The following is an 11,699-nucleotide window of genomic DNA, read 5'->3' on the forward strand; positions in this document are numbered from 1 at the left end:
GTATGTGTTCCAGATTTGAAGTTGATATCATAATTTCAGCCGGTTTAAAGGTTAAAGGTTTAAAGTTCATATCAAAACTGTTTTAACTGGATTCATTTTGAGTGTTTAATGATAAATACTAAAATATGTGATAGATAGGGGGAAAAAACTAACAACAAAAGCGCATCATTGGGACAGAGAAAAAGACAAGATGTTATCAAGATTTGCTTGTTGTAACTTGTTGAAACATTTAATCTGTATCGAGGTTATTAAAGTTAACTCAAACCCCAACCAAAACTGAAACAATGAACTCAAGAAAAGAAGAAAAATTAAACAACAAATTCAAAATTAAATGTTAAAAAAGTAACATAAACTAAACTGCAACTATCATTCATTGCTTCGGAATTAACTAGAACCATGAAATAGTTTTAGATTTGGTTTTTAATACTTCATTCTAGATTTGATGAATGGAATGGCCCTAAATTTTGTAAAATTGGACACTATGAGCCACGGCGTGTCGGAGGCGAGACCTTCTGTGTGTAATATGAACAGTTATATGAACAGGGAATAGGTATGTTTAATTTAAAGAACATTAATTGTAATTGTATTGTCACTGTACAGAATTGTCAAGTAATTTGCATGTGTTAACTGAAAAGGAAAGTAAAATATATTGATAGACTATAATAAGACATGGAAGTGAAGATGAATATACTGTGAGGTCTTCATCTGTCGTTCAGCAGCAGAAACACACACAGCTGACCAGTGTGCTGTACAAGTTTCTTCTTTATTTCAGCAAAAAACACAAATATACAGTCGATGTTGTAGGATTTCATTACAAAATATATTCATCTACTTTTTACCAAGACTTTCAAAACCAAGAAGTCAAAACTAGAAGCCTGATCTACAAACACATGAACAATAATCATAAACATAAATAATGTAAAAAGTATATGAATGACAATAAGGTGGAATACAACATTAGCATACAATCTCAAAACTCAACAATCGTGATCTAGCGGAAAACTTTAGCGCTTTTAAACGTATGTTCATCAGGATGTTTGTGACAATCTGATGCTTGTGTTTTGCTTAAATCTGGACAGATTTCCTGACGTGTTTCGGTGCATCTGTCATTTTAAACATTTAAAAAGCCATTTAAATGATTATTGTGGATTTTGTACAATATTATCATCAACAGCAACACAAAATCACACATTCCGTACAGTGGAGGATTATGGGGCAACGTTATACCGCAAGTTTTTTTTTACCTCAGTGTTTCTGTCTTGTTTTCCAGTACAAATATCTTTTTAAATCAAGATTCATTTAATGGAGATGTGTAATGACTGAAGATATTAAGACTTGCTTTCTGAAAGAAAATGAAGCGAGTTTGTGCTTAAAGGTGCTCTAAGCGATGTCACGCGTTTCTTAGGCCGAAACATTTTTTGTCACATACAGCAAACATCTCCTCACTATCCGTCCCCTGAACACACTGTGAAGAAACGCGGTCTCTATAGACAGCCCAGGCTCCACAAACGGCAACAAAAACAAACTGGCCCAGCCTGGACCACGAAACATAACAAACAGTGTTCCAGCCAATCACCGACAAGAGTGATTTGGGGTGTGGGGGTGTGGGGGTGGGGGGGTTAGTGTGCGTGCACATGAAGGAGGGTGTGGGGGGTGGAGGAGAGAGAAGCATGAAGAGGGAAGTTAGCTAGAGGAGAGATGTCCAAGACAACGGCAACGATTGACCGTTAGAATTATATTCCGATGAACAAATAGCAAAGAAGAGGGAAAAGGAACGCAAAAATTCCCAAATTTACATCGGAAAAGTCTGTTTCAGGAAGCACGAAGTGGGGGGGGGGGGTATGGTCAAGCTAGCCTCCGTTTTGTTTGACAATACATCGAACCTCAACAAGAAGTGACGTCACCCAACATCGCTTAGAGCAGCTTTAAAGCAAGAATATCTGCCAATGGACTCAGAAAAATAAACTTAATTCAAAGGGAAAACCAGATGATTTTTCTGACTCCATTGGCAGATATTTGTTCTTCATTTCTTCATAAACTCTCTTCATTGTGATGATTTTTCAGTAAGCAAGTCTTAATATCTTAAGTCATTTTGCTATTCCAGGAAATGAATCGTGATGTAAGAATGTTTAGATGTTTGTGCTGGAAAACGAGACAGAAACACTGAGGAAGAACATCATGCTTGTACAGACGTGACGCTTGTATGCTGTTAAAGCACTTCCATGAATCATTCAGTAAAAACCAGATCATTATTAGAGCTGTAAAGAGTCTAAATGAGCTGGAACTATTTTAACTGGCGGATGCACGTCTGCTGATGGAGTTTACTCACGAAAACAGGATGAAAATGACCAGCTTTATTGTGTTCTAGCTCATGTTGATCATCTCGTATTTGTCCTTCAGGCTGCTGTCCTCGTCTTCCTCCTCATCCTCCTCTTCCTCGGGTTCTTCCAGAGGTTTGTCACTGAGTTTAGGGTGATGAAGCTCGATCAACAGAAAGTAGATCACAGCGCCGACGACCCCCCCCACCAGCGGCCCGGCAACAGGGATCCACCACCAGTAATCTGCAGTGCTGCACACACACACACACACACACACACACACACACACACACACACACACAAACACAACCATCACATGTGATTCTGCAGCCTCTTTAAAATCACAGATAAAGCAGCACTTATTCATTTCATCAACCATCAGAACTACATTTGATGTCTCCTCAGTTAAAAAGGATTATAAATCATGTTTTCATTTAAACCCAGTGTTTCGCACGGGTGTCTGTGAGGGTTTACTCAATAATAAATAGAATCAATAGGATTCTATGAGATGAACTTACTAATATGTCAAACAAATGTGTGTGTGTGTGTGAGAGAGAGAGATAATGTGATTCTGCATCCAGTCACATTTAAATCTCTTGAGTGCATGTGATATTATGTAATGAGCTGATCTATAGGGGTGTGACAGTGAGCTAATATTCCCACCGGTTAATCTACTAACTCTGGTAAAGCCGGCATACCGGGCGTTGGAGATTTTCCCTCTTTTGCGCCTCACATTTAAATAGCTAATTAGCCTCAGTGTAAATCATAACAGTGCGGAGCAGAGCGAGCGTTTTCAGTGATTTCCCATGGAAGTTGAGTGCTAACACACAGACCCACACACACACACACACACACACACACACACTCACTCCGCACCAGTGGACACGTACCGTTACGAACGCCTGTGTGCATTTTACTTTCGCTTTTGAATTAGTGCCAATTCAGGGGCGGGAGTTGCTTGAATGATGGATTTATTATTATTCTGAATGAAAAACACAACAACAAAACGACAAACTCGCTTAAATAGGCGCTTTTCCATTTCGCTCTGAAACCAAATCTTCCGCCATCGTCTTGACAGTGAATAGTGAGGCGGAGTGAGGTGAGATCTGACTCCGGCTGCGACTCTCAGTCGGATCACGCTGAATTAAGCAGACCATGTTCAGTTTTAACTGCAGTGTCTGTTCTCTAACTGGACTAAATTATTTTTATTACTATGACAAATCAAAACGACGGTGGGGGCGGAGCCACAGTGGGCAAGTGAATTAACCGGTGATGCTAATGAACACCGACTATAGCAGCAAGCCTACTGATCAGTCAAGGTTTGTGTGTGTGTGTGTGTTTGTGTGTGTGTGTGTGTGTGTGTGTGTGTGTGTGTGTGTGTGTGTGTGTGTGTGTGTGTGTGTGTGTGTGTGTCTGAGTGCAGGGCCGGCTCTAGCCCTTTGGTTGCCCTAGGCAAGATTGAGTTTTTGCCCCCCCCCCTTTATAAGAAAATAAGAAAATTGATACGTATTTACTAAACTATACACAAAAAATACAAAAGTTCATTTATTTCTGTAATTCAACTTAAAAGGTGAAACTGATATATTAGACTCATTACATGCTCTCACTCATTAGTGAGATATTTAAATTCAAGCCTTTATTTGTTATAATTTTGATGATTATGGCTTACAGCTTATGAAAACCCCAAATTCAAAATCACAGAAAATTAGAATTGATATGAATTGATATGTCATAAGCTGTAAGCCATAATAATAACAAACAAAGGCTTGAAATATCTCACTTTGCATGTAATGAGTGTATATATAATATATTAGTTTCACCTTATAAGTTGAATTACTGAAATAAATGAACTTTTGCACGATATTCTAATTTTTCGAGTTTCACCTGTAGTCACTCCAACACTTCAACAAGAAAATTATTACTTGAAGAATCAACTGTAATAAATTGTTCATACACAAATTCTACAAAGAATGTTCAAGGATATTTACCAAATTGGATTAATTTAAGCAAATTATGACCATTAAACTGGTTTAACTATACCCTCTACAAACAAATGTGCAATTATGGATAATGTACGTACCACTACAAAATTAAAAGATTTAAGTTCTTTTAGTTCTATCACTATCTCAAATAATAAAAGATGAACAGTTGTTTCTGCCATTTCTATTCACCTTCAAAGTAACTATAGCTAGCTAGTGATAGCTTAGTGACAGCAATGAAACGTCCAATATTAGGTGATGTAGGCTACAATACTAAGTACATTTATTTAATTTGACACCTTAATGGCTGAGATGAGAAGACTACTCTATACTGAGCTTTATTTTTTATCTTCTTCCTTTCTCCGTTTTCGTCCCTGTGCACCAGAGGTTTAGACCGCTTCATTTTCGATCAGCGCGCCAGCAGCTGAGCACTTCCCTAACGTAACGCAACCCTCCCGCCCCCCCATCCAGAAATGGTCGACAAAAATCATAAATTCAATCTAATAATCAGGTTAAGTAATTAAACGTGTGGCTGAGGGGGCGCCCTATGATGAGCACGTTCTAACTCCATGATTAATGGGAAGTAGGTCTAAGGGCGACACTAGAGTGCGTCCGCACCCCCAACACATTTGTCGCCCTAGGCAACCGCCTAGTTCGCCTATAGCAATCGCTGGCCCTGTCTGAGTGTGTAAGTTTGTGTGTGTGTGTGTGAGTGTGTGAGTGTGTGTGTGAGTTAATTAGACCGTCTGTGTATCCAGTCTGTGTATCCAGTCTGTGTATCCAGTCTGTGTAAAGTCACTCAGAAGTGTGTGTGCAGTTCCACACCTGAACACCTCCATCCCCCACCCGGCCACTGCAGTGAAGAGTCTGGGGCCGAGGTCTCGCGCGGGGTTCAGGGGGTATCCGCAGTTCAGGCCCATCGACACACTGATGCCCAGCAGGATCAGGCCCACGGCCAGCGGCTCCACGCCTCTAGGGGCGCCGATGTTCCTCCCGTCCACGATGGCCAGAATACAGAGAACCAGCATTCCCGTTCCCACCACCTGACAGACGGAGCTCAGGTCAGTCACGCCAGCCGGAGACAAGTTTACCAAACACTTGTTAATTAGAAGGATCTGAATCAGGTCACCGGTTCAAACCGGATTGTTGTGTTTTTGGTTAGAAACGCTGAGCTGATCCATGAGCTTTAGTCAGGTCTGGGTTACTGCGGTCAGTCTGTGCCGTGAAACACTCACTGAATGTGTTGATTCAGACCCGGACTGGGCTCAGACTGACCTGATCCACGAATCCCCCCAGGACGGTCAGGTGTCTCCCCGGATACGAGGCGAAGATGTGTCCTGTGGCGTTGATCCCCGTCACCGAGAGGATCCCGCTGGTGAACTCCATGAAGGCATCTGAACACGCAAACACACACGCATTAATCAGATCCGAAACACACGGGGAACCGCTGGATTCCTCCAAACTCACCGTAATACAGTCCGAACACTGCGGCGGCCCCGACGAACGCCCCGAGCATCTGCGCCGCCACATAGATGGGAAACTTCCAGATCTTCAGCTTCCCCAGAATCACCATTGCCAGGGACACGGCCGGGTTGAGGTGACCACCTGACACAACAAACATTAATAGCTCACACTGTGAAATACAGAATAATTCTGTCAAAATACAGCAAAAATCGAAACATATTTACAAAAAAACATATGGGTAAATCCATCAGCCATCTTTTCTGAATTAACAAGGCGAGTTGTTTGTCAGTGCTTGATACTAAAGTCTGTTTTGTACCTTTCATATTGACATCCACCATAATAACACAGATGGTAAAAAGAAAGACATAATGTCTACAGTGTATGTCCATCTGCTATACACACACACACACACACACATTAGACCCTATACCGACTAAGCTACTGAAAGAGATGCTTCCAGAGGTCACAGATCCTCTTCTTAATATCATTAATTCAGCTTTGTCTCTAGGATACGTACCAAAAACTTTTAAGCTGGCTATGATTAAACCTCTTAAAAACACAACTTGATCCTACAGAATTAGTCAATTACAGGCCGATCTCGAATCTACCCTTTCTGTCAAAGACACTAGTAAAGGCAGTATCCTCACAACTGTGTTCCTTTCTAGAAAGAAATGATATCTGGAGGATTTCCAGTCCGGATTTAGACCGTACCATAGTACCGAGACTGCTCTCATTAGAGTCACACATGATTTGCTCTTATCATCCGATCGTGGTTGTGTCTCTCTATTAGTGTTACTCGATCTTAGTGCTGCATTTGACACCATTGACCACAACATTCTTTTAAATAGACTTGAACATTATGTTATTAAATCATATCTGACCATTATCAGTTTGTTTCACTCTTATGCTGATGATACTCAGCTCTATATTTCTTCACACCCTGACGAAACTTACCAGTTCACTAAATTAACGGAATGCAGCTGATATAAAAAACTGGATGACTCGTAATTTCCTACTTAATTCTGAAAAAACAGAGTTTCGAATTATTGGACAAAAGACTTCCTCACGTAATAACCTAGAATACTGTCTAACACTCGATGGCTGCTCTGTTAAGTCTTTGTCGTCGGTTAGGAACCTGTGTGTGTGTGTGTGTGTGTGTGTGTGTGTGTGTGTGTGTGTGTGTGTGTGTGTGTAATAATACATCTTAATAATATATCTAAATTACGTCATATGCTCTCAATGACAAATGCGGAACAGTTAGTTCATGCGTTCATGAGCTCAAGGCTAGATTACTGTAATGCTCTACTGGGTGGTTGCCCTGCACGCTTAATAAACAAACTACAGCTGGTCCAAAACGCAGCAGCTCGAGTTCTTACCAGAACCAGGAAGTATGACCATATTAGCCCGGTTCTGTCAACACTGCACTGGCTCCCTATTAAACATTGTATACATTTTAAAATATTGCTGATTACTTACAAAGCACTAAATGGTTTATCTCCGCAGTGCTTGAGCGAGCTCTTAACGCATTATAGTCCTTCACGTCTATTGCGATCTCAAAACTCCGGCCAGTTGATAATACCTAGAATATCAGCATCGACTGCTGGCGGCAGATCCTTCTCCTATTTAGCACCAAAACTCTGGAACAGCCTTCCTAACATTGTCCGGGAAGCAGACACACTCTGTCAGTTCAAAGCTAGACTAAAAACACATCTCTTTGGCCTAGCATTCACATAATACATTAAAGACTTCTATAATTCAATGTTAGGCTGCATAGATTAGGTCAGCCGGAACCGGGAACACTTCCCATAAATCCTGATGTACTCGTTACATCATAAGAAGAATGGCATCTACACTAATATTAGTGTCTCTGTTTATCCCGAGGTTTACCGCAGTCCGCCGGATCTGGGCCGACACTATGTTGCTGTCTGGGCTGAGCGACTGAGCCTGGTTTCTACAAAGGTTCTTTCTCCATCCTGTCACTGTCGCCTCTGGCTTCAATAACACTTAATATTCAATAATATTATTTATCTGACTGTATGAGAACTGAACTGAGCTGACGATGACATCATTTTTTGCAGAACTGCTCTATAAATTAATTAATTGATGATCTTTACAACGAAACTGAATCAACACTGAACTGACTTCAGCTGAACAACAGCTGAAATGCATTATTTTCCTGTTACACTCACTCACACTCACACACACACACACAGACACACACACACACACACACACACACACACTCACTCACTCACACAGTAAGATCAATGAATGCGCCCTGATGCTCCAGGCGCTGTATGACCTCAAAAGCAGCCGAGAGGAACATTTATTCAAGCCTGGCAGATCAAATCAATGTGTCACTCACAGAGAAACATCACAGTCGTCTCACCTGACAGAGATTCATCTAGACACAAACAGAACCTAACAACCGTCAACTCATGTGGATTTATAGATCCGTTCTGCGAAATCCAATGATCAGATGGTGTTATTCCGGCTCACATGTGTGTCCATGACAATAAACCCACAACATCATACACTGCAAACATGAGGCTCTTCCTCTGTGCTCCTATTTTTCAGCAGAAACCTCTAAATAAACATTATAATTGACTCCATTGGCAGATATTTGTTCTTGTTTTAAGCACAAACTCACTTCATTTTAATTCCGAAAACAAGACTTAATAACTTCAGCCATTGTTCTTCTCCAGGAAATGTAAATTGATGTAAGAATGTTTAGATATTTGTGCTGGAAAACGAGACAGAAGCACTGAGGAAGAGCATCATGTTTTTATGTGTGTGTGTGTGTGAGAGATGTTATCTAACCTGTGGAAGCTGCTGTGTGTTTGGCATGAGGTTGTGTGTATGTGTGTGATTTACCCGACACGCCGCCGGACACGTAGACACCCATCATGAGTCCAGTGCTGAAGCCGATGTGGACCGTCAGCGGCTCGCCGAGAGTGTTTCTGCTCAACACCGTCTGGGCCACCGACCCGCAGCCGAACAACTGACACACACACACACACACCACAGGGACAATATCATCAGAAACCATACAACAACAATACATAATCAGATATCAATAGATTATTAGTTAAATACTTCTGTCAGTAAAGCTGTTTAATAAAGTTCTGTCTGAAGTGAACGAGCGGAGACTCACCACCAGCACGAAGGTCCCGAGGAACTCGGCCAGGAACTCTTTGAAGATGCTGTGTTTGATGGCGCAGTGATGCTTCATGATCGCGTGTGTGTGTGTGTCTGATGTGACTGAACACACACTCAACGCGCCGCTGCATTAAAGCCTCTGATGGGACGGTCCGAACACACACACACATCTATTGATCCGCCTCATTATAGAAGAGCAGCTCAATCTGAGCTAAACATGCACTACATCCACCGTAAACATCACTTCATTTATTCATACTTTTATTAATCACTGATGCATTAAACTGAAACAAAAGCGACAGTAGAGATTTATAATGTTACAAAAGATTATATTTCAAATAAATGCTGTTCTTTTGAACTTTCTATTCATCAAAGAATCCTGAAGAATAAAATGTATCAGTTTCCACAGAAATCTGAAGCAGCTCAACTGTTTCCAACACTGATAATAATCATAAATGTTTGTTGAGCATCAGATCATCATATTACAGTGATTTCTGAAGGATCATGTGACACTGAAGACTGGAGTAATGATGCTGAACATTCAGCTTTGATCACAGGAATAAATTACTCTTTACTGTATATTCACATAGAAAACAGATGATTTACATTAGAATAATAATATTCAAGTCTGAGCAGCATCGCCCTCTACGGCAAGAAGAACAAGCTAACGCTACCGATCAATAGCCTCAGCGAGGAGTTCATGGTTACCAGAGCAAGGGAGGTGCTTCAGTACAGGGATTCCAAGGACCCAAGAGTATCTCAAGTCAGGACTGGCAGAAAGTGCAGGGCACATGAGGCGGTGGACCAGGCAGAATCACGGCTGCGTCATGAGGAATTAGTGGGTCCCATGGCTATTGGCCGTGCAGGACTGGGAAGCACCCCAATAACCCATTATAACAAACTGAAGGGTAAGGAAAGGCGGGACCTGGTCCAAAAAGAAGTGAGGGCTGGGATCGAGGAGCAGCGTGCAAGCCAGATGGTGGGATTGAGGCAACAGGGCGCATGGACCAGATTGGAAGACGCCATGGAGAGAAAGATTTCATGGGCAGAGCTGTGGAGGGCTGAGCCCTATCGCATCAAATTTCTCATTCAGTCTGTCTATGACACCCTTCCCAGTCCATCCAATCTCTTTTATTGGGGCAAGGTGGAGACTCCGGCATGTACCTTGTGCAAGGGAAGAGGATCGCTGGAACACATCCTCAGCAGCTGTCCTAAAGCATTGGGGAAGGCCGCTACCGCTGGCGCCATGACCAAGTGCTGAAGGTGGTTGCCGAGTCCATCACTACTGCCATCAATCAGAGCAAGCGTTTACAACCACCAAGGCGCAAAATTTCATTCTTAAGAGCAGGAGAACCCCCGCCTTCCCGACCAACAGTTCAGACAGGCCTGCTGGGAACAGCGAATGACTGGCAGCTAAGGGTGGACCTGGGAAAGCAACTCAAGTTTCCCCGAGACATTGTGGAGACCAGCCTTAGACCCGACATGGTTCTGCTCTCAGTAACATCAAAGCAGGTTATCTTGTTGGAGCTAACAGTGCCCTGGGAGGAGAGGATGGAGGAAGCGAGTGAAAGGAAAAGGGAGAAATATGCAGAGCTGGTGGAGGAGTGTCAGAGACGGGGGTGGCGTGCACAGTGCTTGCCCATCGAGGTTGGGGGAAGGGGCTTTGCAGGAAGGTCACTCTGCAGGGCCCACAGCCTCCTGGATCAGGAGGGACAAACAGTGGGCGAACGCTTCTTGGACACAAGGCCGGGAACTGATCACTCCCGGTCGGGTCGCCTGGGTGAGGGGGTCTGAAGTTGAAAGACCCGAAATCCCCATGACCCCAGGTACTATCACTGATGATGTGTCCAAGAGTGCATCACAAGGTGTATGTAACAATCACTGTTTTACTGTATTTTTGATTAAATAAATGAGCATAAGAGACTCTTTTAGAAACATTAAAAATTGTACCGACCTTAAACCTTTGAACGTTGTTCCTCACCCTGACCCTGCCATGACCCTCACCCTAACCCTGACCCTGACATGACCCTCACCCTGACCCTGACCCTGCCATGACCCTCACCCTAACCCTGACCCTGACATGACCCTCACCCTAACCCTGACCCTGACATGACCCTCACCCTCACCCTGACCCTGCCATGACCCTCACCCTAACCCTGACCCTGACATGACCCTCACCCTGACCCTGCCATGACCCTCACCCTAACCCTGACCCTGACATGACCCTCACCCTGACCCTACCATGACCCTCACCCTCACCCTGACCCTACCATGACCCTCACCCTGACCCTACCATGACCCTCACCCTCACCCTGACCCTGACATGACCCTCATCCTGACCCTACCGTGACCCTCACCCTCACCCTGACCCTACCATGACCCTCACCCTGACCCTGCCTTGGTAAAGCACCGTTTGATGGGAGAGACAGGTAGTGTGATATCTGAATCAGAATATGCTTTATTAAAACATATGAACCATATTTATCTGTCAGTAATTTCTGATCAAACAGAATGATGAGGACTGTGAGTGAATTCATGAATTAACCTGAGTTAAACGATAAGTATAATAGAAATGTGGCAGGAGACACACGTGAATGATTAATAAACAGTTAATTTGCATCTAGTGTTGCTTCAGTCTCATTTTCATCTTCATCATCTTCATCATCAGCTGTAATCTGTAGTTTATTGGGTCTGTTGTTGCGCCTGCAAACATAGGTCAGAGGTCAGTCCTGAGTGTGTGTGAGTGTGTGTATGTAAGTGTGAGTTTGTGTGTGTGTGT

At 42.9% G+C, this 11,699-nt stretch overlaps 2 protein-coding genes across 3 annotated transcripts in view; both read right to left on the reverse strand.

Moving 5' to 3' along the window:
- Positions 1-745: 745 nt before the first annotated feature.
- aqp9a (aquaporin 9a) lies at positions 746-10,375 on the reverse strand. Its single transcript, XM_084095966.1, has 6 exons — positions 8,916-10,375; positions 8,636-8,762; positions 5,765-5,902; positions 5,573-5,691; positions 5,123-5,340; positions 746-2,569 (listed from the first exon to the last, which is right to left on the reverse strand). Exons 1-6 carry the CDS (start codon positions 8,991-8,993, stop codon positions 2,365-2,367), a joined length of 885 nt encoding a protein of 294 aa, XP_083952092.1. The 5' UTR covers positions 8,994-10,375; the 3' UTR covers positions 746-2,364.
- A 979-nt stretch (positions 10,376-11,354) lies between these two features.
- Positions 11,355-11,699, reverse strand: part of LOC311071139 (cingulin-like protein 1) — a 26,089-nt gene continuing 25,744 nt past the window's right edge. For both annotated transcript variants that reach the window (XM_084095362.1, XM_084095361.1), the window contains one exon: positions 11,355-11,623. In XM_084095362.1, the coding sequence (XP_083951488.1) occupies positions 11,530-11,623 (94 nt within the window). In that variant the 3' untranslated portion in view covers positions 11,355-11,529. The remainder of the gene's footprint in view (positions 11,624-11,699) is intronic.

The sequence above is a fragment of the Abramis brama genome (genome assembly GCF_963993115.1).
Source record: "Abramis brama genome assembly, chromosome: 20".
In the NCBI taxonomy this organism is placed as follows: domain Eukaryota; kingdom Metazoa; phylum Chordata; class Actinopteri; order Cypriniformes; family Leuciscidae; genus Abramis; species Abramis brama.